The sequence below is a fragment of the Xenopus tropicalis genome, chromosome 1 (genome assembly GCF_000004195.4).
Source record: "Xenopus tropicalis strain Nigerian chromosome 1, UCB_Xtro_10.0, whole genome shotgun sequence".
NCBI lineage: Eukaryota > Metazoa > Chordata > Amphibia > Anura > Pipidae > Xenopus > Xenopus tropicalis.
In genome coordinates this window covers 97,607,723-97,635,403 of record NC_030677.2, presented here as the reverse complement: position 1 = coordinate 97,635,403, position 27,681 = coordinate 97,607,723, and the positions used below count along the sequence as shown (strand labels likewise).

Sequence of the window (27,681 nt, the reverse complement as noted above, 5' to 3'; positions counted from 1 at the left end):
AGAAATAATAGAAACAGTATTATAAGTAATGATGATTCATTTCCATGTTTGTTTTTAAGTTAACATTTGGTATGGGTCTCTTCTCCTTCTAAAACCAGTCAATAATAAATACCTTGTGTTGCTTTTCTGTTTGCTTTTTTCTTGCTCTCCTTTTGAATCATGTGGAGGGGAATTCACCACCTTATAAAATAAGAATCAATTTCAGTAAAAATTAAAAATAAAAAACTCCAAAAACCATGGCTTTTTTTAGGGACGCTATCAATGCTTCCATTACAACCATGCCTAGGCATATTTAAAACAAGTAATAAGATAATTTTGAGAAATATGTGCTTTAATGTACCACACTGGATACTGTGACTTCTAATATCCTTATATATCCTTCTAATGTCCTTATACTTAATGTCATCAACACCTGATAACATTAAAGGGGTGGTTCACCTTTAAGTTAACTTTTATTATGTTATAGGCCAGTTCTAATCAACTTTTCAATAGGTCTTTATTATTTATTTTTCATAGTTTTTAAATTATTTACCTTTTTCTTATAACTTTCAAATGGAGGTCCCTGACCCCTGAGCCAAAACACTATTGCCCTGTGAGGCTACAGTTTAATGGTTATTGTTACTTTATATTATTATATGACTTATTTATTTACTATTCAAGTCTTTTATTCAAACCACACCCTGGTTGCTAAGGTAATTGCATCCTAGCAACCTAGACAACCCCACTCTCTATACAAAAAAATAAATAAATAAATAAATATATATATATATATATATAGAGAGAGAGAGAGAGAGAGAGAGAGGCCTCAGGGCATACATTCTTACCATCACAAGCTGTAGGTCTTGGGCACATGCACCTGGACCCCATGTTTCTACTGTTGAGCCTCAAATTTCAAGCCTACACACTATAATACATTTAATATAATAATTTCATGTACAATTACATCAGTTCTACAATTTAAAATAAATAGATGTAAAATACGGTTTAATCAAAGATGCCCTTAGTACATTTTCCTTCCAATTGAAAACTTCACTTTTTATTTAGGATTTTGAACTAATAAATAAAGACACTACCATAAAGCATAATTATCATTATAGGGATAATTGCCAGTGATGCACCAGCCCTTTTTCTAGATGAGTTGATGTATTTACAGTTTACCAAAGGGTTTCAATATCAGTTATAAAAGCATTTATCATTTATTAACCTATGAGTGTCATGAGTAGTTTGTCTCTCCTGTTTTTGAATCATACTTTACCTTTCGCTTTTTGGGGCTCGTAAAATATGTCTGATCATCCTGAACCAATGATGGTCTTTTCTTTGTGTTCAGCATCCAATAACATTGATCACCTTTATCTTGTAGGTGTTCACGTTTTCTTTTGTTCTCCATGATCTGGCAAGAACATACACCAAATGCTGAAGTGTCTGACCTGGAAGTGGCTTGTTTCATAAGCTCAATAGTTTTCATGATTTTCATTGTTTGGGCAATTTTTCCCAAGTCTTTCTTTGGACAGGACATTAAAAGCCCTAGCAGATCAGAAAACTGGTTGTAGTTATGATCAAGATCCACCAAAGTACTTCCATAGTGCAGAGAGGCAATATGTGGGGAAAAGTGGATATAGGATTGCATTGCAAACCTGGATTTTGAAACAAATGTTTTAAGTTCTGAGAGCTCTGAAAGTTCCCGTGTCATTATCTGAAGGGCATAGGTATAATTGACTGAATCTGAATAGTCACATATTATTTCAAGCTCTGTCTTAATCTCATATATATTACTATTTATGACTTCTATGACATCAGAATTCAAGTTTGCTTTAAGATATGATCCAATTCTGTTTTGGGATAGAATTAATTCAGGAAGGAGAGATTTTTCAAACCACAGGAGCCCTCTGAATCTCTTTTTGTTCTTTTTGGAAGCCTTTAAACATTTCAGGAAATGTAAAGTTTCATAAGCCATGAGAATATCAATGTAGCTTTCTATTGCCTCTGGTTTTAGAAGTATTGCAGGCTGAGTATTTTTTTTAGCTGCATCAAAAACATTATTCTCTGTGATTATGACTTCATCTGCATCACATTCTTGCATTATCTGAAAATATTTTTTTAGAGCTTCTAAATGCTTCTTACAGCCAGCAATCATTTGATTCACTGATGCAGTGTCTGCACATCGCGCTTGGTCTATGATTTTCCCAACATAATATACATCTTCCCCGCTGTTAAACTCTGGATTAAAGTTTGACTCTTTGTATTTTTTCTGTTTGTCACCAGAAGTTTTTATGACTGTGGTTTCTTCAACACATGTACCATAGACTTCATATAATTTTAATAAGGCAAAATGGTTCAGTTTGTGGATAGACTCCAAAATTAGTGAGGGTATTTTTTTCTGTTTAGAAGATCTTGCGTTCTCCTTCAAAATGGTGCTTTTGGCTGCATCAAACAATAAGTGTTCAATGCCAAAAAGTGACAGTTCAGTGTTTAAAGACTCTGAGGTCTGAATATAATCAATTTTTGCACAGATTAATTCTAAAAGGCACAGTGCATGTTCTTGTTTTCCAGCATCACAATCTGGAAGATTATAATAGGCTTTAATAAGCTCTAAAGTTCCTGTCTGCAAGTTTTTTAACTCCTCTAATGTGTCCCCAGTATGAACTCCACAAGATAAGGGGACTGAGAGACAAAAATCCAAATGATCAGCAGAGTTCTTTAAAACAGCTTCACATTCCTCAACTTCTCTCCGGTATTTAAGGAGGACATAATATGATCTGCATTTTTCATGAATTTTCTCAAGAACATCACAAAGTTGAGCATGGTGGTTTTCCAGAGTAACAAGAGGATCACATTTTAGCTTTTGTTGAAATCCAACATAAAAATTGGACTGTTGTTGGTATCCCCTGTCTCCATCAAGTAACTCAAGGTAGAGAGAGCTGTCATAATACAAGAGACTTCTGAATGTGGGCTCACCTTTAAGACTGTATATTCTATTTTCTATGAATTGTTTGGTTTCCATCATCATTTGTAATTCAATAAATGCCTCTATAGCCTGTGGTTTTAAGGGATACTTAAAGGCTGCTTTGAGGTTTCTTTCAAGCAAAAACTTCCGATTAACCATGACATCTTTGACTGGGCAATGCTGCTTATCTTTAAAAGCATTTATAAATCTGGGAAGCATTTTCTCACAAATTAATTTATATTCCTGCAATACATTTACACAAGATGTTTTATCTGCCTTTTCTAAAATTGCACATACATTTAATGAAACAGATGAACCTTTGTCAGGAGACCTGGTCTTCTGCTGTGTACAGCCCTTCAGTTTGCCTCCTTTATCTGTCTTACTATGGCCACTATTTGCCCCTATGTGACATTTAAAATCTTGTTCTACGTTGGCATACGAGTCATTTGCTTTCTGTGTCACTTGTGTGTTATTTGACGTACAAGAAGAAAAGCTTAAATCAGATGCATTTATGTTGACATTTTCATGAGGTGCTTGTATAAAATCAATCAAAGGTGCAGCATTATTTTTGCTTTTAATGCTATCCATCAAAATTGTGTTCTCAGTAGTCTTCAGCGATGAAAGTACGTCATCATATGGAAGTTGTTTTACAACATAATCACAGCAAGCAGGGGTGTGGTTACCATCCAGTTTACTATAGTTTTTTACTGTTATTTGTAAATCAGAATAAATTATCTTTTCACTCTCACATTTATAAAGCCCACATTTTTGGAGAGGTGATTTGTGAAATTGTGGCACTACATCCTCTTCCATTAACGTTGTGGAACTGTCCAGTCCAAAGAGACTATTCCAGTCTATGCGGTTTTCCAAGTGGCTACAATCAAAATCATCAAGCAACATGTTTAAAGATATATTTAAATGAATTGGCAATTGCGCTTTTGGTTCATTCATGGTTTCAAATGATGGAATTTCAGTCTCACTTCCAATTTCCATATCCTCAATAAGTAAATCTCCATCATACCCTATTTCTGTTTCATAACTCTGGAAACACAAATGTGTTAAGTTTTCAGACACACTTAAAATGCTGGTTTCCGTAGGTATGCCAATATCACCCATATCAAACAAATAAATCTCATCTGTTGTGCAGTGCTGGTTAACAACTTTGTTTTCAGGTAAAAGTACATGAGAAATTTGATGCTCAAATGCTAGTTCTTTCAAATGCATAGAGGATATACTTTCTACGCAACAATCTGTTGTTTTGCTTTGATTAATCTCTGGAGTTTTTGCTGTCACTGTCTCTTCACTTTCTTTAAGGGAACCCACTTTCAAAGAAACCAGTTCTTGACAGCAAACAGTTTCATTCTGAAATTCCATGTAATCAATTGGGAAATCTCTCATCTCAAAGTTATCATCAGAAGTAACACAAGATATCTGTGAATTTGTTTTCTTTGGAGGGATCAATATTTCTTCCTTTGCCAGTATTATATCATGAGTGATTGTTTTACTGCACTGATGTTCCTGATTGTCAGGAAGATTTTGTTTTAACCAAGGTAGTTCTTCTTCCACATTAGCAAATAGCTTTTCTGGGATTTGATTTTCAGCTGTTGTCTTCTTTTTAATAATACTATGTTCCATATCATTTAATTCCAAGCAAGAATTGATTTGTAGTTTCACAAGTAAGGAGTGTTCTTCCTTTTTATCTGCACCTGTAACAAAGCTTTTTATATTGCCGATATCCATCTTATTAATAGGTGCGGTGGCATTTTTAGGTAAAGAAGCAGCAGTTTTTTTAAAATTCCCAGGGCTTTCAACATTTGTTTTGTGACCATGGACCTTATTACCTTTTATTTTGTGACTGCTCGGTGACTTTTTAAAGACATGTTTTCCAGTCTGTGCCCTCTCTTCAACTTTTGTTGTGTGATTTGATTTTGAAGAATTAGTAGATAATATATTTTCTTCTGGATTGTTACCACATTTTGAACCATCAGCCATATTTTTACTATTGACTGTTTTCTCTTTATTATCATTAGAAATGCATGTCTTTCTCTGCATTGGTTTATGTTTATGACCTGTTTCAAGGGAGTTACATCCACTAGATTCCATCACATCTGCAATTTTCTTTTTTTGTTTAGAAATGGAAGCTTCCTTTGTCAGTTCTGATTTTGTTGGCCCAAGACTGAAATACGTTTCTTTCTTGCGTTTCTTAAAAAATTGATGACCTTTTTTAACCACTTTTTCACAGACTGTGTTAGTGACAGATAAAGACTTAGATACATGAAACATATCTTGTGTAAGAGAGGAATGTTCCATTTCAGAGAGCATACTTGACTTTTGCTGCTTTTCCTCAAATACCTCTTTCTCAGACAAATTTTGAGAATGACGACCTACTGTCTTATTTTGTTTCATCACCATTTTATAGTCCTTTTCACATTCATTAAATAATGAACATTTATTTACTTTATCCTTTGCCATCAAACTGTCAAAAAGTCGAGCTTCTTCAAAACTTAGCGATAATGACTTGTTGACGTTTTCCTCGCAATGCTGAAAATTCAATTGATCAACTATTTTCTGATCACAATGTTTTAATTCTTGTTCTTCTTTTCTAATTCTGGGGTCTTTTATGGATTTAGATGTAATCAACATGCTTGAAGGACTCAACCCTTCTATGTCATCTGTTCTTTTTCCAGCTTTCTCCTTTTTATCAAAGTGATCAGGGAAATGCATAGCGGAGTCCATGGATTGCTTATCATATAAAAGATTTTCCAACAGAAGATTTATGGCAGAACAAGAAAGGAGGAACTCATTTTGCTGTGCATACATTGGAGGTGGCTTTGGCTCTATTGTACGAAAATTTTCAAAAACAATCTTTGCATCTTTGCCTTTACCAATTCGTTTTGCTACTGTGCAGTTCATTAAGTTAGCACTACCTAAAAAACAAAACACAAAAGACTTTTCAAAGAGTATTCTCAACATTGTTGCAATACATGGTTAACTACATGGACCTGTGGCATGTGAATCTCCAGCTGCTACCAATTATAGCTCTAAGCATTATTCAGCAGTATGGCGGATGTATGGCTAATGCCACACAAGCCAGAAAAAGCTTGCCGAAAATATGCGCCATATGCACCATATCCTCCTACCTGTGCTTGCACTTGAATGAATGGAATACGCTTGGGTGCAGGCACATGTAGCCGAAATCCGCATAAAATTGTGAGACAAATATACACCATATGCATGGTGTGGCATTAGCCTAAGCTGTAGTTCATTAGCAGCTGAAGTGTCACATGTTGCAGATCCCTAATTTATAATTTTAATTTAAACTATGCAAATGTCAGAACGGATTTACACAATTTTAGTAGCCCATCAACTCCCTCACTATCTAGATAAAGGCAACAGATCAGTAGATGATTGCCTCTATGAGTGTTTTACCAGAGGCAATTCTCAGTATTGTATTGTCTATGGCAGGGTATTTTCTGGCATTCAGAAGCTGTTACAAGTAGCTGCCACTAAGTAGCTCCACGGTTACTCTTACTGTTGACAGCTGATACAAAAATTCTGGGAGTAACAGCTTCTAAAACTGGTTTGCTTGAAATAATAACAAATCAGATTTTCCAGATCTGTATTGCTGCAGAATGCAACATCCCCTGACTCCCTAAGGGCTAAACTCCACAGGAGGATTTTGTAGGATGGTACTGGATCAAAAAAACGCATCCCGCAAATCCAATGTGGTCACATGGGTCAAAATATAATGGGAAAAATCTGATGTGCAGAAAAGATTAGCCATCTGACACAACATGTCGGAAGGAAATACTGCATGCTGCGTCTTCATCTGACAATAAAATATCTGATGGTGTCTGACACATACCATATTTTATTAATTGTGATTTTTTTTCTAAAATTAGACCCTGGCAAAAAGCAGGACTGACTAAGAAAATTCCTGGTCATGAGGCCACTGTTGTACTCTCCGGCTACACTGGGTCAGACAGGTTACAAAAATGCTTAAGCATTTAAACACTTAAACATTTAACAGCACCAATATGATCTGTATTAGCCTGAAACCACATAACCTTGAACAGACATCTACAGAGCTTATACTGTCCTGATACAAAGGACTAGCCTAATTTATAAGTATTGTTGAAAGCAAAACAAGTTTTTTTACCATCAGTAAGCAGCTTTGGTTTAAGTTTAACTGTTGCCAGCATGGGACCTGTTTCTGTCTTCTGTTCAATAAATGCGGCAGACACTGAAGCATATGGAAGGCAATGTCTTGGTTTGTCGGCAGGCTTGCAATTTAGATCATACTCATACAAATACACCTAAGACAGAAAAACATATATGGTTATCTCTATTGGCTCTGTTGTGATTCTAGTGATTTCTGCATGCATTTTTAATATGACTGTTTGCAAAACAGGACTAAATGGCACAAGTCAAACTGGAGGAATCCCCCTTTGACAAAAAAAAATTAAGTTGCTAAGGTTTAACAATCAGCACACTAACTCAGCATGCCTTCAGATGCAGCTAGTTCTGGACTGCAAACATAATGACAAAAATATAATATAATGACAGAAAGATCTGTTGATAAATCAATACCTAGGATTAAATCACCAGTGACAACTAGCTGCATAACTAGCCCAGAAGAATAGGAGGCACAGAGGGACCCTGACTGATAAGCAGTATCAATATATGTTTATGAAAATATATGTTTATGAAAAATGTAGGGAGCCCCTTAAATGCCTATGCAGTTCTATGTTATGCCACTGGTGCTTCCCATGGCACGTGGTGTACCAAAATAATGTTAATGATGTTGGTTTCCCCTAATACTAACTTTTCTGCATCACAGGTAGCATAACTGCATATCACAGGAAACAGCTACCAGTGATATGTTTTTTTCTGACAAGGTTAAAGCAGCAAAACATCTGGAATGTAACTGGTATTAAATCCCTTAATGCTGCTACACCAAGAGGTAAGAGCAGCCTATGGCTCATTATGATTAAGCGTCATCCCTTGGCCATTTATAGCACCCACAGTGCAGGTGTTCATGCAAGTATCAAGAAAGACTGTAGCTATCAGGGAATTGTGTGCCCCAACCAACAGGCATCTAATAGTAAATTAATTACTGACTGAAGAAAACAAAATTTCTCAAATGCCTCTTTAGCTGCATATATCTAGTTTGGGTTACACGAAAACCCCTTATATTCAGATTAGGTTCTTTCTGATTAAAGTGGATGTGTATAACAATATTGTACCCTTATCTTTGCAAAAAATATTTTGCACACCAGAGAATTTAATCTTCTCTTTTTGGGCACCTTATATAAATGTATTACTTTAGCCCCTATGACAGACATTTCATGTCAGCACGTTTTCTTATCTCTAATCACTGTACTACTGTGATACTGACCCAACTACCACTCCACATCAGCCTTGGCTTCCTACCAGACATATTCATAGCAATTGCAATGAAAAAGATACTTCTGTTGCCTAAGCCTTACTCAATGGGTCCCCAGCCCAAGCCTACTCTTCAATGCAGACTACAGGCAGTGACCATGGACCTACATTCACCCTGTCCCTTGAAGGGGATACTAAAGACTTAAGGTGGCCAAACAGGCTAATAAAAGCTGCCAACAGAGTCAGCAGCTTATCGGCCTGTGTATGGGGTCCTCAGACAAGCTGACCCGACTGATATCTAGCAGAAAACTGGGCAGATGTTGATTGGGCAGGTTTAAAAATTCCATAAGGACAAGTAGCACACTGATGCAGCCCTCATCCTGTATTGTTTGGCCTGAGGGTCAGATCAATCCAATACCTGGGGAAAGATTCGCCGGTGTATGGCCATGCCAGCTCCCTACACAACTGGGGATTTACTTGACCCTGTCAAGCGGGATACCTAAAATTCTCACATACGTATTTTAGGAAAGAGAACTGGCAATCTTCTTGTTCATTTGCCAAAAAATCACATGATTTTAAGGGTTGGGTTTGACCGACTCCTGGTGCGTCCCAGTTGCAGTGTTATGAAATTGTTAACATGTGAAATTATACAAACATAGTATGTACCGTTATTTTTATTTCCTGCTATCTATAAAATAAAAGACACCATGGAGTTTTTATTCTTTTTGGTAAAGAGTAGAGACCCTTGCACATTAATAAACTGCACCAGATCCAACTCCCTCTGGATATTATCTTAGTTGGCCTTAGGGCTCTGTTACACGGTGAGATTACTCGGCCGCGACAAATCTCCCTTGTTGTGGGATGTCATATCGGGGAGTTTAAGTCGCCCGCAACAAGGGAGATTTGTCTAAACTCCCTTGTGTGCCAGAGCCCTTAAAGGAACAGTTCAGTGTGAAAATTAATCTGGGTAAAATAGATAGACTGTGCAAAATAAAAAATGTTTTCAATATAGTTAGATAGCCAGAAATGTAATCTAATCTGTTGCAGTCAGTTACCAATCAGTGACTTGAGGTTAACAGTTATGTCCCATGTGCCCCCCTTATTTACAGTGGCTTGCAAAAGTATTCGGCCCCCTTGAACTTTTCCACATTTTGTCACATTACAGCCACAAACATGAAACAATTTTATTGGAATTCCACGTGAAAGACCAATACAAAGTGGTGTACACGTGAGAAGTGGAACGAAAATCATACATGATTCCAAAAATTTTTTACAAATAAATAACTGCAAAGTGGGGTGTGCGTAATTATTCAGACCCCTTTGGTCTGAGTGCAGTCAGTTGCCCATAGACATTGCCTGATGAGTGCTAATGACTAAATAGAGTGCACCTGTGTGTAATCTAATGTCAGTACAAATACAGCTGCTCTGTGACGGCCTAAGAGGTTGTCTAAGAGAATATTGGGAGCAACAACACCATGAAATCCAAAGAACACAAAGTTCTTGAGAAATTTAAAGCAGGCTTAGGCTACAAAAAGATTTCCAAAGCCTTGAACATGCCACGGAGCACTGTTCAAGCGATCATTCAGAAATGGAAGGAGTATGGCACAACTGTAAACCTACCAAGACAAGGCCACCTAAACTCACAGGCCGAAAAAGGAGAGCGCTGATCAGAAATGCAGCCAAGAGGCCCATGGTGACTCTGGACGAGCTGCAGAGATCTACAGCTCAGGTGAGGGAATCTGTCCATAGGACAACTATTAGGCGTGCACTGCACAAAGTTGGCCTTTACGGAAGAGTGGCAAGAAGAAAGCCATTGTTAACAGAAAACCATAAGAAGTCCCGTTTGCAGTTTGCCACAAGCCATGTGGGGGACACAGCAAACATGTGGAAGAAGGTGCTCTGGTCAGATGAGACCAAAATGGAACTTTTTGGCCAAAATGCAAAACGCTATGTGTGGCAGAAAACTAACACTGCACATCACTCTGAACACACCATCCCCACTGTCAAATATGGTGGTGGCAGCATCATGCTCTGGGGGTGCTTCTCTTCAGCAGGGACAGGGAAGCTGGTCAGAGTTGATGGGAAGATGGATGGAGCCAAATACAGGGCAATCTTGGAAGAAAACCTCTTGGAGTCTGCAAAAGACTTGAGACTGGGGCGGAGGTTCACCTTCCAGCAGGACAACGACCCTAAACATAAAGCCAGGGCAACAATGTAATGGTTTAAAACAAAACATATCCATGTGTTAGAATGGCCCAGTCAAAGTCCAGATCTAAATCCAATCGAGAATCTGTGGCAAGATCTGAAAACTGCTGTTCACAAACGCAGTCTAATCTGACTGAGCTGGAGCTGTTTTGCAAAGAAGAATGGGCAAGGATTTCAGTCTCTAGATGTGCAAAGCTGGTAGAGACATACCCCACTTTGCAGTTATTTATTTGTAAAAAATGTTTGGAATCATGTATGATTTTCGTTCCACTTCTCACGTGTACACCACTTTGTATTGGTCTTTCACGTGGAATTCCAATAAAATTGATTCATGTTTGTGGCTGTAATGTGACAAAATGTGGAAAAGTTCAAGGGGGCTGAATATTTTTGCAAGCCACTGTAAATAATAATAAAGATTATTAAGAACTTGGCTTCAGAGCGGACCCTCATGACCACCCTTTAGAATGTTACTGTCCAAAATGGGAGGCATAGCCCAAAGTTCATTATTGTAATGAACTACTCATAAATAACACAAATGAATACCAACTGATTATTTTCTTAGATTAGGTCTAAGGTTGAATTTCCTTTTTAATCTCAGCCTCATTTGCAGTAGAATCCCACTCTTTATAGAAGAAAAAAGAATAAATTACAAATAAATTATCTTAATTTAAATGCTAATATGTTAGGCATTCCTTATTGAGTCTAATGTTTAGTTTTTTTTCCCCTGTGTGACACTCATTTTAGGAAAAAAAGGAACTGGCTCGAGGAAAAAAACAAATACATCACCACCTTTCCCAGACATTCCTCTTTAGACCAAGACTTGCACATGAGCACTAGATTAAAACTTTTGTATTATACTGTACTGCACATGTGCGAGTCTAAGTCTGTACTAGTGAACCCCGGGAATAAAGTAAAATAGCAGCAAAGTGCTGCTCTCCTTTTTTCCCTGGGCTGGTGCATTTTTTTCCTAAACACATTCACAATTGGGGTTCTCTTGTGCTTTAATCAATTTACACATATTAAGTCTTTTTTAACAGTCAATTTTACAGCTAGATAAGTAATAAAAAATACATACTAATGAATTAGCCGTTTGCTTCTCAAAGGAATCAGTCCAAGATGCTAAGCTTTTTGACATATGGCTATCATAGTTTGGTGCAGGATCCAGAGGAGTTTTCTTAGAATTCAAAACTGGCTGTACTTTCTTAATTCTGCCAAAGAGTGTCTAATGGAGATAAAGCATTAATATGGCAGTCTTAGAAAAAAATGGTATTAGAAAATTGTAAAATTTCACTCACATAACCTATTCATATGAGGTGTAAGTATTCTCAGTTCAGTGGTATGTATGGTTTCCATTTTTATATCTCTATCATTAAAATACAAGTTTAAGTGTAGCACAATATACTACATTATTAAAGATATGTGCCATATTAAATAGTGGCACTTACATCTACACATCTATAATCATATAGGTAATAAAAGAAAACTCTATTCAATATTGCAGGTCTCTATAAAAAAATTTGCTCCTAGTCCTTTGCCTATACATGGGATCAGCTGCAGGATATAGTGTGCCAAGCCATAGTTCTCAGCAGGGCACACTGTATATCCTGCAGTGCCAACAGGACCCAAACGGTAGGTCCTGTTAGAATGAGCAGCTATAAATTACTAATCATTTTGTGGCAAACCAAGAAAAGTAGCACTGCAGGAATTGTGGCCTAAATGAAAGCAACAGATAATATTTCTGCAGTATTTGTATGAACTTTAAAGCACAATGGGAATGCAGTTACCTTTAAAAACAATTTAATCACCATTTTCTTCATATAAATTCTACCAAAACTAGAGGTTTACAAATACTTGCCTTAAATACCACAATGATGTTTGATTTACTATTCTTCATCTTTGCATAATTCAATGCAACATCAATGTGTCTGAAGACATATACTCCTAGCTGGGGATTCCCTAACATTTTGATGGTTGAACTTTTAACACTTAGGCCATGATGGCATATGTCTACAACTGCAGCCTTAGGGACCACTAGAAAGCAAAATTGTTCTTTGAAATCTTTTTTTCCAAGTTCTCGCATCTCAGACCTAAAAAGGGTAAAACAAAAATACATGAATTTTGTATATTTTATAATTTTCATATATATATATATATATATATATAGTTTATATTACAAAATTTATCAGCATGTTTGTTAGACCTCAACTAATATTTTTTTTCTTGATTTTATCAAGTATAAAAACACTATGTACACTCTTACAGAACAACCCTAACAGTTAAATTTAAAGAATTTAGCAAATGTAGGACCTGCACGAGTTGTCCCACGAGAGTCACTAATGCATGAAGTAACTTCTGCAACTTGTGAGTCTGTAAGTTATGGAAACAACTTTAAGGAGCAACAGTAGTTCAGACAAAAACTAAAAGAAAGAGAATACTGTACTGATGTCTTTTGCATCAGGACAGGAACCAGGCCTGGATATGCCACAGGGGCTGCTGTAACATGCCAAAGACAGTCGCTATTTTTTGGGCTGGTGGGGACCTCTGTGTACCCGAAAATCTCACTCCAGACCTGTCAGGAACTAAATGCTGGAAGCTTAAGAAGATGGGTTTCCAAGGGACAGCCATTGCCATATTCAAAGCCAAGTGTCAACTAGAATGATAAAACATCTACTGCCACAAGAGTCTGGAGCAGTGGAATGTTCTCTAGACTTGTGATGTGTACTTTAAATCTTGCAATTGGAGAACATTACCAACTTGTTCAGAGCTGATCTCTTACTATGACAAAAACTAAGGATGCACAGAATTTAGGATTCACATTGATATTTAGTCAAAACCTTCACTTTGGATTGGCCATATTCTTAGAATTCAGCTGAACCAAATCTATAATATCTACTCCAAAATGTAATAAAAGGCACAAGTATGCCCAGGTGCAGTAAAATGTAGCAACCAGTAGGATGTTTCCTTTTAAACAGATGACAAGTACATACTACTTTCTGATTGGTTGCTGTTGATCAGTGATCCCCAACCAGTGGCTTGTGCAGAACAGGTTGCTTACCAACTCCTTGAATGTTGCTCCCAGTGGCCTCAAAGCAGGTGCTTATTTTTGAATTGCGGCAAAAATCCCGTAAAATCCCGTTGTAATGCCAAACAGATCTTTCTGTAGGCTGCCAGTCCATAGGGGCTACAAAATAGCTATGATTTGGTACCCCAGGAACTTTTTTATGTTTGTATTGCTCCCCAGCACTTTTTACATTGGAATGTGGCTCACACATATAAAAGGTTGGGGACCTCTGGTATAAGTGATTAAATCTGTAGCAAACTCACCTTTTATTACATAACCCATTTTAAAGGAACAGTAACACCAAAAAATGAAAGAGCTTTAAAGTAATAAAAATATAATGCACTGTTGCCCTGCACTGGTAAAACAGGTGTGTTTGCTACAGTAACACTACTATAATTTATATAATAAGATGCTCTGTAGCCATGGGGGCAGCAATTCAAGCTGGAAAAAAGGAGAAAAGGCACAGGTTACATAACAGATAAGTTCTGTAGAGTACAATAGTGTTTTATCTGTTATCTGCTATGTGCCTGTGCCTTTTCTCCTTTGAATGGCTGCCTCCATGACTACATAGCAGCTTATTTATATAAATTATAGTAGACTTTCTGAAGTAAACGCACAACTTTTACTAGTGCAGGGCAGCAGCACATTTTATTTTAGTTACTTTTATACACTTTCATTTTTTGGTGTTACTGTTCCTTTAATACCATGCAATATTAAAGCACTGGACTAAACAAAGGTTGCAGTTTTTGAAAACAGGTTAAGCTATAAATCTGCAAGGTAAGGTTTGGGTGTAGGTTTATTTGTATACCTACTAGAAACTGACTCCTCAAACATTGACTCTAGTGTATAAATGCTGTTAGATAAGATTCATATTACAGGTTCCACTGGAGCAGTGACTAATGTGAATTATAATAAAAACTATGTGAAGTATTGCATAAGTGTGAAGTGGTGCTCTAAAATAAATAACAGTAATTCCAAATCATTGCATGTGCTGGCCAAGAAGCCATCACAAAGTAAATTTTATTTGTGTCACACTGCTTGATAATTTAATATTTGGTTCTCTGTTAATAGAATACGGCCATAAATAGGTCAGCACAAGCTACTTTGACTTGTGTTTTGTAGTTACAATGTTATACCACAAAATTTAAACTCTTTTTTTGTTAATAAAAAAAAGGGGGGGCAAATTACACATAAAGTGGTTTTCCAAGCCCCACTTTTAATTGGCTCCCAGGCATACAAAAACCCTACACTGTAAGTATTTACTGCTACCTTTTTTCAATAAAATTATTTTCTAAATTAGAATTGCAGATCAGTTTGGGCTCTTCAAACTTCCATGAGGACTCTAGTTCACAGCATATGTCTAGTCTTGCTTCATTCAAAATATTGAGAATATCGTTATATTCCCTCTTATTGGTCATGTCACGAGCGAGATACCCTATGGATACAAACAGAAAGATATAATTAAACAACACAATATTTACATTATCATGTATCATATTCATTATATAATGTTCAAAGAAAGATATTCACAATGCAAATGTATATAGTTTTCTGAAGCAAATGTATATAGTTTTTTCTCAGTATCTACATTAGAGAAGGAGAAAATATGTCAGGGATAGTGAGCTGCATCACAGCTTGTCTCCAAGATCCCACAGTGCTTGGACAAATTAGATTAATTAGTATCAAATGGCTGAAATGACTGGATCTGTGCGTAAGTGGCATAACCCATAATGGTATGGGAAATCTCTGCTAACACCTGCTTATCACTATTAATAATCATAAATTATCCTGTATCAGTTTCAAAGGCACAGTTAAAGCTTTTTATTCATCATTTACAGTAATTAGTGTACAGGTAAATAAGGGATTAAATAGAAAGGCAAGAAAATACAAAAACAAAACGAAAGTCAATACAGTAACATGACAAATCAAAATAGTGAGAAGCAAAGTAGATTATATATATATTAGATTATATATATATATATAGACAGAGAGGAGCACACCCTTCACAAGTCCAATTGCCCTGGATGCAGGTTAAACATAAAAATGTAAAGAAAGAGTACCGCACACACAGTTTTTGCATTAAGCCCCTGTGTGTGCTGTACTCTTTCTTTATATATATATATATATATATATATATATATATATATATATATATAAACAAATTGTAGCCCAAGTACAGTCTTATGCAGCTTGAAATCAAAAGTCGTTTGTTCACCTTAATAAATTGATTTCAAGCTGCATAAGACCTGTGTGAGCGGTTCCTGTACTTGGGCTACAATTTGTTTACTGATTTTTGAAGTATCTGCACCCAGGCGAAATATACTTGATTTAACGTGAGTGCTGGCTTCCCATGATCAATATATATATATATATATATATACATATACATGTTGTAAAATATGAGGATATTGGAATTCAACTCAGAGTTCCATGACTGATAAAAGGGTCATGAAACTCCTCTGTGACTTATAAGAAGAAATTATATCTGAAAATACATTAGTATAATAATGACATCTAAATTTTAAATGCAACTAATTATATTTCTATTGAAACCTACACATCTTTGTATTTTTTTTATGCCTAGAATGGCAAGATAAGGTTTAATACTAACCTTTCTCAGCAGTTGTTTTTATTTTAGGAATTATATAGTTCTTAAGGGACTTCATGCTGTCTTCCATTTTCTCTGTTTTAAAATGTAACAGAATTATTAACCATACAACTAGGAAAATAAAAAATTAATTCTACACAGCAAATACAGAATTTTAAGAGAAAATTACCCACCTCATATTGACATAATCTCAAGGGCTTGGGCTTAAGTTAAAAAGGTGAAAACATTATCTGAACTGCCAAAATACATATTTATTTATTATATTTATACTGACATACTTAATTCCTTACATAGGAAACGTTCAGGAACCACAATAGGTTTTGACTTGCAGGAACCATTTTCCCAATTCACACCATAGGCTGGCAGAGTCATTTAAATTCACCCTTACCTTGTTCCATGATGATATCATACGATATACATAAATGCATTTTATATATTGTCCACAAGATGGCCTAATGTGAAAAGAGCTATAATAATTCGGTGTGACAGCTTGTATCTGCTGGTCTATGCTCTATTCTGAATTGAGAAATCTTCTGGTCTATGCTCTTTTCTGAATTGAGAAACCCAGTTGGATGACTGGCAAAAAGTCTTCAAGAAATACACAAGTCCAGTTGATTATTACTACAGATATATGCTCTATTGGTATTATAAATGCAAAAGGATGAATTAAGGTGGATTTTCAACTGTAAAGTAAAAGTTGCCACACACAGGTTGATTACAGTTGCACATCTAAGCAAATTTGGACACAAAAGAAAAACAGAGTAAAAACTGAGTAAAACAGAGTAAAAAGAGTAAAACTGACAGAAATTGTGCACACATTTATGATTGCTTAAGTATTCTTGCAAATTCATAAATGAGAGTTAAATCTTGATTTAACTCATTCATTGCAATTAATTTACAACATAACACCATCTACAGCTGAGAATGTTTTAATTCGTCCACATGCATTGGACACATTCATTATAATGGTGTGTTAGTGCTCAGTCCAGCTAAACAGCAGCGCCAAACACTGACAACTATAGTAGTTGTTGGATCACAATGATGGGGATATGGGCTGTAGGGACGAGGACCACCTTAATAAGCCAACATGGTCATTGCTCTGACATGATTTTTAAACCAGACCAAACAAAATGTGGCCAATTTTCGCCCCTCATTTTTTGGTTATGTATGCCCATTGGATAAGCTGCTGACACTGAAGGAGATGAAGTCTGCCCATATATGGCCACCTTAACTGAAATATACCTCACAGCTTATCTGCCAGTGAGAGAACTATATATATATATATATATATGTTTTAATAAAATAATTTGTTTGTATAAGTCCTGTGAGTGCTGACCCTCTCTCAGGCACCTTCAACATTATTTGGACCTGCACCCAGGCAACAGCAACTTATCTATACGTGAGTGCCGGCATTTACTTGGAAGTTTATATATATACAGTATATATATATATATATATATATATACTTACAATATCTGGTCCACACAGTGATCAGAGTCAATGAAGCTAAAAAATACAAACAGAATTACAGTTTACATACCATCTTATTTTAATGTTATAGTCCAACTATAACTTTTGCTGCAAATCTAAATAATGCAGCAGCGTCATTCCCAGGAATCCAGATATACTGGGGATTACACTTTTTGGCTCTCCTTCTTTGTTGTATACATATAGTTGATGACAGTGGTAGCTAAGGTAGTATGTCTGAACCACTTCAGACTGGTCACACAGGAGAAAGCTGGTAAAGTATATATATATATATACCCCTAGTCCGCACTCCCTTGTCATTGCCCCTGCCACTTGTCATTGTGTGGCAGAGGCAATGACCCCCCCCCCCCACCAGTAATGGAATTGCACATGCACTCACACCTGCGCGCACACACGTTGGGGGGGGGGAGGGAGGTTGCAGGGGCGAGATGGCTGCCCATGTATATATGTATTTATTTATATATACATACACATACAGGTATAGGTTCTGTTATCTGGAATGCTTGAGACCTGGGATTTTTCCAAGTATCTTTCTGTAATCTGAATCATCATACCTTAAATCTGCTAAAAATCATTTAAATGTTAAATAGACCCAATAGGATAGTTTTGCCACCAATATGGATTCATGGATTCAAACAGTTTAGTTGGGATCAAGTACTCTTTATTATTGCAATGTACTGTGTTAATATTACAGAAAAATGAGTTGTAGAATTATCTATTTATCATAGAATCATTTTTAAATGCTTAAATGGGCTCTATGGTAGATGGCCTTCCTGCAATTCAGAACTTTCAAGAAATGGGATTCCGCCCCAAGGCAACCACAGCCCTTTAGCAGAGAAGATCTGTCCATTGAAACATGCCCCCAGTAGCCCCCATTTTCTTTTCTGCTGATTAACTGAACATGCTCTATGCTGCTGTCAGTTACTGACCTTCGGGTCCAACTCCCAATATACTGTATATATAGAATATAAATGTCACAATACAAAGCTGATTAGTAATTAAGATTCACATTCAATGGCAATGCAATTAGCATTAATAATGTAATAATTAGCCCTGTAGAATGTGTATATATGACAGGTAAACCTAATTTTCCACTTGCAACAACCACCAAGCTTAGCTTTTCCAAGGCTGCTCAGAGTGCTCACATGCTCACACTGTCAATGATTTCTAATACAATCAAAGATGAAGAGCTCCTGTGACAAATTAAAGGCCTGGATCTTTGCCACTATAGAGATTGTCACGATTATGCCACTTCAGATGCACATGACTCAATCTCATACACCTTGCACACAGGTCAAACTAGCGTCATAGCACCCCAGAGACCAACCAACACTCACTAACTCATACACAACTTGCTGCCACCACTCTTATACTTCTTACACTGGCGATGAGAGATGCCAAGCACACTAGTAGAGAAAGGGTTAATGTAAGGAACAGTGCATATATACAAGATTTTACAAATAGGACATACAATAAAATAAGTAAAACAGTTATGTAAAATAAAACGGAAAAACATAGAAGTCCTATACTGTACCAAGTCCTTCTAGTCCTGGAGGCAAGGGAAAACCACGGGATAAACCTCCAATCAAAATTGGTCCCCCAAAGTAAATCCAAGAATAGTCAGAAAAGCTGACTATTTATCCCTGTTTGCAGGGGCATCAGGTAACTGGACACTCCCCCCTCCCTCAGGAATGCAAGGGGTGTCACCATTAGCAGGATACAGTGTGAGTTTTATGGCCTGAGTTTATGGACTGGACCTATGATAAAATGTCCATAACTCCTTGTGGGAACATAATAGAAAGATGAAATTAAATTCATCAATTCTAAATGATCCCACCGGTCCCATACAGACTAAACATCACTACTGTGTGACCTGCCCCTGCCCAGATATTCCTGCTAACAGAGTGCCCAAATCAAGTCATGCTTGGACTCGTATGACAGACCATATTAAATTAAACATATACTCAGGTTTTGGTACCTCTAGTATAAATGGTATTGGTTCTGGGACAATAAATGTTTGTGAGTTTAGGTTATGGTGTGACCCCCACATCACCTATGATGGGTCCTGATGTGAACTCTAAGTCACCCCCCAGGTGGGCTTTCACTCCCCCACATGGCATGGCTCTTATCAGCCAGGGCTTAGAGCTGGGCATCCCAGGTTGTACGGCCTTTACACATGGATGGTTCCAGACCCTAATGTCCAGAGGCCTGTTCAATATCTGTTTCTGGCACATTAGGGAAGATTTTTGGGATACCTTGGCCTGCTTAATTAACCCTTACAGGCCTATATCATGACAAAGATGCTGAACCTTTGGGCTGGTGCAATAAGTTCAGTATATAAAATATAGCATTTCTAGCTATTCATTTTAGGGGTTATTTCTCCTTTAAATAAGTTTTTTTTTTCAAGTTGGATTGAGCACACTGCATACAAGTAATTACTGCTCATTTTACTGAGAAATTCTAGTTATTAAGTTAAGAGAAACATTGTAAACAACATTTTCTCCATGTTGTCTGAAATCTATAAATCTAAATTGGCATACCGCATATAACATAATAATAACAATTGTGGTACTGATTGGTAGTCTGTAACAATGAACAGCATATCTAACCTATATTACTATGTTACTATGATGGACTTTGTGGTATCCCATTCCATGGTGTCCCCATAATTTACAACTGTGACCACTGCATATAGAAAAAGGGGGAAGAAACACTGGTGCAATCAGGAACCATGCACCTGGCCAACTCTGACATCATGAGACATATTTTAGTAATAACACATACATGTTCTTTTATTTGCATTGGCAGCATAAATATCAGTTATAAAAAAAGAGCATAAGAGTTGATATCCCTGGATTAAAACTAAAGAATATTATTGTGTAATGAGGCATAGGGGACAAAATAAATATCAGAAAAGGTATTTCAACTCAATGGTGTTCATGAAGTTGTATGTGTTAAATCCCATTCTCTAATTTAACACATGTACAGTATTTATTTTCTATAAACAGTTAAAATACATAATTTATGTTCATTGAAAAGTGTTTTTGCAAATGTTAGTTGTTTCTGTAATTCTGCTGCTATACAATACAGCAGGCAGTAGCTTTATCAAACAACAAACATGTTAAGCTCAGAGTGTTTACTGCACCCATACCCATATATTAAAGTCATTTAAAGGGCCAGTAACACTGATGACATAAACATTTTCATATAGTTACAATGTAGTTACCTGTACATTCCTATGCAAATTGTATTGTTTTCATACATTTGTATGCAGATATATATATATATATATATATATATATATATATAAAACAATACTTTTTAAGCTACTGGGCTTAAGTACAATGCAACACACATTGGTGAATGCGTGTATGTCATATCATTTCAAAATCACTAGGCATCTGTAAGAAGCACTCATTAACATCTTTTTCTTTTATTTGATGTACTTTTTTGTAATTATGCCTGTACAGTGATTACATAATGGTTGCTTTAACACATGCAGTGTCATTTTTTGGATATGCTGTACATTGTTATAGACTATATCAGCACTACAAATGTCCTTATTATGTTATATATGTAGTATGCCAATTAAGATTTACAGATATCAGACATTAGGGAGAATATAAAGCCCAGTGTTATTTACTGTGCTTCTCTTAACTTAATAACTATAGCTTCTCAGATGTAATTATTTGTATGCAGTATTCCCATATAACAAAACCATGCCATGAAACAAAAATATAGCTAGGACTGCACAAGACCAATTCCATTTTTATAAAGGGAATATTACAAATACTTCCAATTCTAAAGATCTTGCTAGATATAAGACACAGTTAATTGTATCTTAATAATTTAATAATGAGAATATTAAATTATTGTTATCATTATTCTCATAATGAACAAAACAATCTATTTATTACAGAAACAGCAGCAGAATAGGAAGTAGAATGCAACTTGGAAAAAAAGACTTACTTAACTCATTTTGTATTAAACAAAAGTGAGTGTAGATTATCTGACATTCCAAATACTGATAACCCCACTTTTTCACAAAACCTGTTGTTGCTAACTACAAGCAGTGGAGGCACTGCACTACAGTAACAAAGTGCCATAAAGAGACACTCACTGTGCAAAGTTGGTTGTTATACCTCTTTCTGCACCACTAATCCTTTATTGTGGCCCTTTACGGTGGCCACACGTGGCAATTTCCGATCTTTCGTGCATGAAAGATCGTACAATCAGCCACTAACCATTCAGGGCTGAAACGGCAGATAAGGAGGTAGAAACAATAGGATTTCTACCTCCCTCTGCCGCTTCAGCCCTGAAGGCAGATTTTGATCAGGCTCTTTCTATGGCGCCCGATCAAAATCTTTTAACCTAGACGATCGGTGCGTCGACCGATATCAGCCGCCTCCTGTGATATTGGTCAACTCGCCGACTTGCCATACACGCACCGAATATCGTACGAAACGAGGTTTCGTACAATATTATCGGTGCGTGTATGGCCAGCTTTAGTTCCAAGCATTCCAGATACAGGTATTGTTAGGGTTCCTGACCGCAGACTGTAAATTTACAGGACGGGAACAAGAAGGACACAACCAAATGGAAGTTCAAACTTGTTTAGTTTATTCTTACGTGATCATGGCTTTTATACCACTTGCGTATGTGCAGATACAAAGAAATCATTATAACATTAGCTTTAGAACAAAGCTGGTCTATTGATGGCCTTCGAGGATGGCTAATACGGGACAGGAATTTTAAGGAGGACACAAGGAGTAGAAGTTGCGTCAGTGCATAGATAAGATTAAGTTGTTTTTCAAGGCTTAGGGCTCTGGCACATGGGGAGATTAGTCGCCCGCGACAAATCTCCCTGTTCGCGGGCGACTAATCTCCCCGGATTGCCATCCCACCGGCGAAAATGTAAGTTGCCTCACGAGGCATTTTCAGCGATTTACCAAAATCGCCTGCGCATCGTGTGCCATCCCACCGGCGACTAACATTTTCGCCGGTGGGAAGGCAAGATTAGTCGCCCGCGAACAGGGAGATTTGTCACGGGCGACTAATCTCCCCGTGTGCCAGAGCCCTTATATTTCGTAAGGTGCAAGCTGTGCAAGGGTACTATTTGGGAAAAACAACTATTATGGGATGTTCAAACCTTGCTGGTTGCTGTTACAAAATGGAGATACATTTCTAAAATGGAGTATGATATGCTAAGCATCAAAGTATCAAAATACATGCATATATGAATATATGATTATATGAATATGAGAATATAGGATATTATATCAAACCTCACAGGTATGGGATCCCTTATCTGGAAACCCATTATCCAGAAAGTTCCCTATTACAGAAAGGCCATCTCCTATAGACTCCATTATAAGCAAATAATTCTAATTTTTAAAAATGATTCCTTTTTCCCTGTAATAATAAAATAGAACCTTGTACATGATCCAAACTAAGATATAATTAATCCTTATTGGAGGCAAAACAATCCTATCGGGTTTATTCAATATTTAAATAATTTTGACAGACTTAACTTATGGAGATCCAAATTATGGAAAGATCCCTTATCCGGAAAACCCCAGGACCCGAGCATTCTGGATAACAAGTCCCATACCTGTAATAGATCCTATACCTATAATAACTGTGATACCCACTCCAACTTCACCACCCATTCCCTTTTGTAAAACGCTGGAAATCAACCAAGTGGCCATAGCACAAATAAGCTTAAGTAGGTGGGGAGATCTCTAGAGGACAGAGGTATCCTTAGTGAGTCTAAATGTCCTGTTCCGGGGTCCCTTGACAGTTAAAGGTTGTAGGGGATGCTGGGAAGTTAAGTTCGAAAACAGCTGAAGGATTAATGTTGGGCAGTCTTGATATAAAGCTGCAAGTCAGTACAAGTTCCCCCCTTCAGCATATAAATATTGTCCTAAGGCAATACTATAGGCTCTTTCCAGTCCTCAATGCAGATACTCACAGTTCCACCACTGCGACTGCAACTCTTAAATAAAAGCTGAAACAGGCAGCAATAGTTCGATAAACATTTAAATAAAGAAACGTATTGTACTATAGCACACAATAGATTAAAACTAAATGATACATTACCTTATATGTTTATAAATACATCGTGCTTCTACTCCGTTATCATAGGCACCGTTTATAAAATCCTCCAGCAGAGGAGCAGGTCCCTCCGCCAGCCGCCAGTTTACCTGAACTGAGCTTCGAGCATCGCTTCTGTCTTCACGTGTGCGCGCTTCCAGAGTAACACGGTACCGCGCACTGACACTGTCATACGGAGCGCGCCCCCAGCGTAGGAGACGCGCACCCTGTGCTGTAAGAAATCGCGCCTTCCAGACCTGCGTGGGATTTGCTGTCTAGATTTATATAGGAAGCACAAATCTGTTAGAAGGGAATTGAGCCTCATTCAGATTGTCATTAGCAAGTGATCAACTGGCACAAAAATTTGCGTTAAAACACAGCAATATAATTTTTTACAATTTTAGGGCAGTGTATAAGCTCAAAATTATCAGTTGTTTAGACAATTGGACAGGTTAGAAAATTTTGGTCCGATCATGATAAAATCTGTGCATGTATTGTATGATATCCAGGCCCGGATTTGTGGAAAGGCCACAAAGGCCTGGGCCTGGGGCAGCACAAATTTGGGGGCCGCACTTTTTCTCCCATATGGAGCAATGAGGACAGAAGCACAAAACATAATTTACAACATTTCTAGCCTTTAGTTTTTTAGTCTTTAGTTCTCCTTTAAATGCAATGATCTAAAACTGAACAGACTGTAGGATAAAGCCCAGAAAAATAACAAATTGGGGTTTCTGAACGTGAAATAGTTGGCAGACACCAATCGTAGTGTACCAGCCCAAGGCAAGCACAGCCCTTGTGAAGATCTGTGACTCTGAAAATGCCCACTAGCTCCCTATCTACTTTTTAGCTGATTCTGATTCTGTTGACGCTCTGTGCTGCTGTAGTTACTGAGCTTAGGGACCGACTCACTATATACTGTATATATAGAATATAAATATCACTAAATAAGGTTGATTAGTAATTAACACAGGTGATTACTACATGACAGGTCAGAAACCAGTGCTATTAGCATCAGACTTTAATAATCAGCCCATAAGGATCAGCTTATATGACAGACAAACATAATTTTCTTTGCTTGATAATTTCCGACAACCCCTAAGCTTAGCTTCTCAACAGCTGCTCAGAGCGCACTGAGCATGTGAGTGTCACAGACACTTCTAACAGAAGTGTCCAGTATGGTCACCCCCTGTGACAACTTTAAAGGACTGGATTATTACTACTATAGAGATGTTGAACCAATCAGCTGGTTCAATAAGTTCATTATGTAAAATATGGCATGTCTAGCCATATTCATTTTTAGGGTTTAGTTCTCCTTTAAACATACAATCAATAACCTAATGTTCGTCAGAAGAAGACTGAAATCTGAATGGACACCTTTACATTGGTAACACTAAAACTAATATTGTGCACTGTGTGATTTTTGTGTTTAATACTTTGACAAAACATGGCAACTGTGTGTTATATTGTGATTTTATAACTGATGCTGTTTTTATTATTTTAGGAAATACTTAATAAATGTGTATTTACATTACCAAAAAACAAAAATTGTCCATTTTTTTCTGGGGATGGGGGAGAAGGGCATGGCTATATTATATATGATCTGTATATACAAAACATCTACTAAATACAGTGTCGGACTGGCCCACCCGGATACCAGGAAAACTCACAGTGGGCCCTGGTGTAAGTGGTCCCTGGTGTAAGTGGTCCCTCTTGCTTCTATCTATTTAGCCTATTTCATGGTCACTCCCTATTTCTGTATGAGAACAAGAAAGCTTGATAGATGGAAGAATAGAGTATGATGTAGAGAAAAGAGACTAGGATAACAGAGTTTTGAGAGTGGGCCCATTGTCCAAGGTTTTGTGGTGGGCCCCTGCCATCTCAGTCCGACACTGACTAAATATACTAATCCAGGCCAGTGTGAACAAGAATAGTATAGTAGATTCTATAATAGGTATATCAATTTGTTCTTCTATAAAAATTCATAAATCTGTTGCAACTTGATAGTTAGTGTTGGACTGGCCTACCAGGAAAACATCCCGGTGGGCCCAGGCAGAGTCGGGCTGGGACCCCAGAGGCCCACCAGAAAACCTTAGACCATAGACCCACTCTCTAAACAATTTTTCCTCTCTTTTATTTACATGCTAGCATCTATTCTTCCATCTATTTCTCCTCATTGTTCCCATTCAGAAATAGGGAATGACCATGAAGCAGGCCAAATGGTGAGGAACAGCAGGGCCCACTGACACCTGGGCCCACCAGGAGTTTTTCTGGTATCCTGGTGGGCCAGTCCGACACTGGGCCCAGGTGTTAGTGGGCCCTCCTGCTCCTGACCATTTGGCCTGTCTCATGGTTATTACCTATTTCTGAATGGGAAGAAAGAGGATTAATAGATAGAAGAATAGATGCTAGCATGTAAATAAAAGAGACTAGGAGAATAAAGAGGTTGGGTGAGGAAAGGAGGAAAAATAGTTTGGTTAGTGGGTCTATGGTCTAAGGTTTTCTGATGGGCCCCTGGGGTCCCAGTCTGACACTGTTATAGTTCAGGGAATAGAGTTGCCACCTGTTTGGTTTTGATCTGAACAGTTTGGTTTTTCCTAGGGCTGTTCGTGTCACAACTGTCTGTCATAGGGTTGCCACCTGTTTGGTTTTGACCTGAACAGTTTGGGTTTTCCTAGGGCTGTTCAGGTCACAACTGTCTGTGAGGGGTGATTCAGCACCTAGTGCTTCCCCAAGGCATCCTAGGAGATGAGTCAGCCCCTCCGTGGTTAATACTTTGTGTTGGAAGAGGTCAAGGGGAGGCTGCAATAGCATTCTCTGTCCAGATGATCCCTAGAACTATAGCAGAGTGACTGTTATACATATATAATGTTTCTATATATCTGTGACCTTATTAAGAGCTAAGGGCAAGGGTACACAGTGCTTATATCTGCCTTTTTTGGCCAGGCTGAGAGAAGTGGATCTGGTTGCCTATGCTGCACTGTGTCAAACCACACTCACCAGCACACTCTGGCCTTTCCACTCTGTTCCACCTGGTGCATAGTATTTAGAGAAACTTCGGCACTCTCCACCTTGATCCAAATAGCACAAAAATACCGGCACAACAGGACTTGTTTAAGCGGGATAAACCCTGCTGATTTTTAATAGTAGCAAACCATGTTAAACATGGTTTGCTACTATTAAAAATCAGCAGGGTTTATCCCGCTTAAACAAGCCCTGTTGTGCCGGTATTTTTGTGCTATTTGTATGCTGCACTGTGTGCCCGCATTAAAATACTACTGCAACTGCCTCAGTGTGGGCACACAGAGTGGATCGGATGTTGCCCTGAAAAAAGTGAAAGCGGGCGTTCTCCAGGCCAACCTCCAATCCCCTTTGCTCTGTGTGTCCACACTTGGGCGGATGCTGTAGTTTTTAGGGCAGACACACAGTCCAGTGTAACCAAGCAGATTCACTTTTCTCAGCCTGGCTGAAAAGCGAAGGGCTGAAGGAAGTGGATATACGCACCATGTGCCCTTGCTCTAAGGAGACACAGCCTGAAGGCCAGTTAGGATGAGTGCTTATTTATACCCTGAGTAACCATGGAATGTAAATCAAGCTAAATGGTAAACAAAGGTTTTTATGATTTTACATCTATTATCTATTAGATCTATTATCCAGAATGTTTGGGACCTAAGGTTTTCCATATAAGTGATCTTTCTGTTATTAAGATCTCGAAACCTAGCGGTAATACAAGAGTTTTGTAGAAATGATACCTATATGGGCTAACAATAAAAATACATTGCAAGCTTTTGGAGCTCTAAGGCCTCTTCATCAGGCGAAATACAAATGAAAACTGGAATGGCACAACATTTATAATGTTAGATCAGAGAGAAGTGTTCACAAGCAATAAATTAGGAAGTA

At 37.5% G+C, this 27,681-nt stretch overlaps 1 protein-coding gene across 2 annotated transcripts in view; it reads right to left on the bottom strand.

Moving 5' to 3' along the window:
* Positions 1–24,044, bottom strand: part of tex15 (testis expressed 15, meiosis and synapsis associated) — a 30,561-nt gene extending 6,517 nt beyond the window's left edge. Inside the window, exons 1-9 of one of the 2 annotated variants that reach the window (XM_031904390.1) lie at positions 23,791–24,044; positions 17,674–17,709; positions 16,207–16,278; positions 14,865–15,030; positions 12,390–12,621; positions 11,610–11,756; positions 7,104–7,260; positions 1,256–5,871; positions 113–180 (exon numbers count right to left, since the gene is read on the bottom strand). In XM_031904390.1, coding sequence (XP_031760250.1) covers positions 113–180; positions 1,256–5,871; positions 7,104–7,260; positions 11,610–11,756; positions 12,390–12,621; positions 14,865–15,030; positions 16,207–16,273 — 5,453 coding nt within the window. In that variant the 5' untranslated portion in view covers positions 16,274–16,278; positions 17,674–17,709; positions 23,791–24,044. The remainder of the gene's footprint in view (positions 1–112; positions 181–1,255; positions 5,872–7,103; positions 7,261–11,609; positions 11,757–12,389; positions 12,622–14,864; positions 15,031–16,206; positions 16,279–17,673; positions 17,710–23,790) is intronic. The other variant, XM_002939260.5, reaches the window with a different exon arrangement.
* Between the last annotated feature and the right edge of the window lie 3,637 nt (positions 24,045–27,681).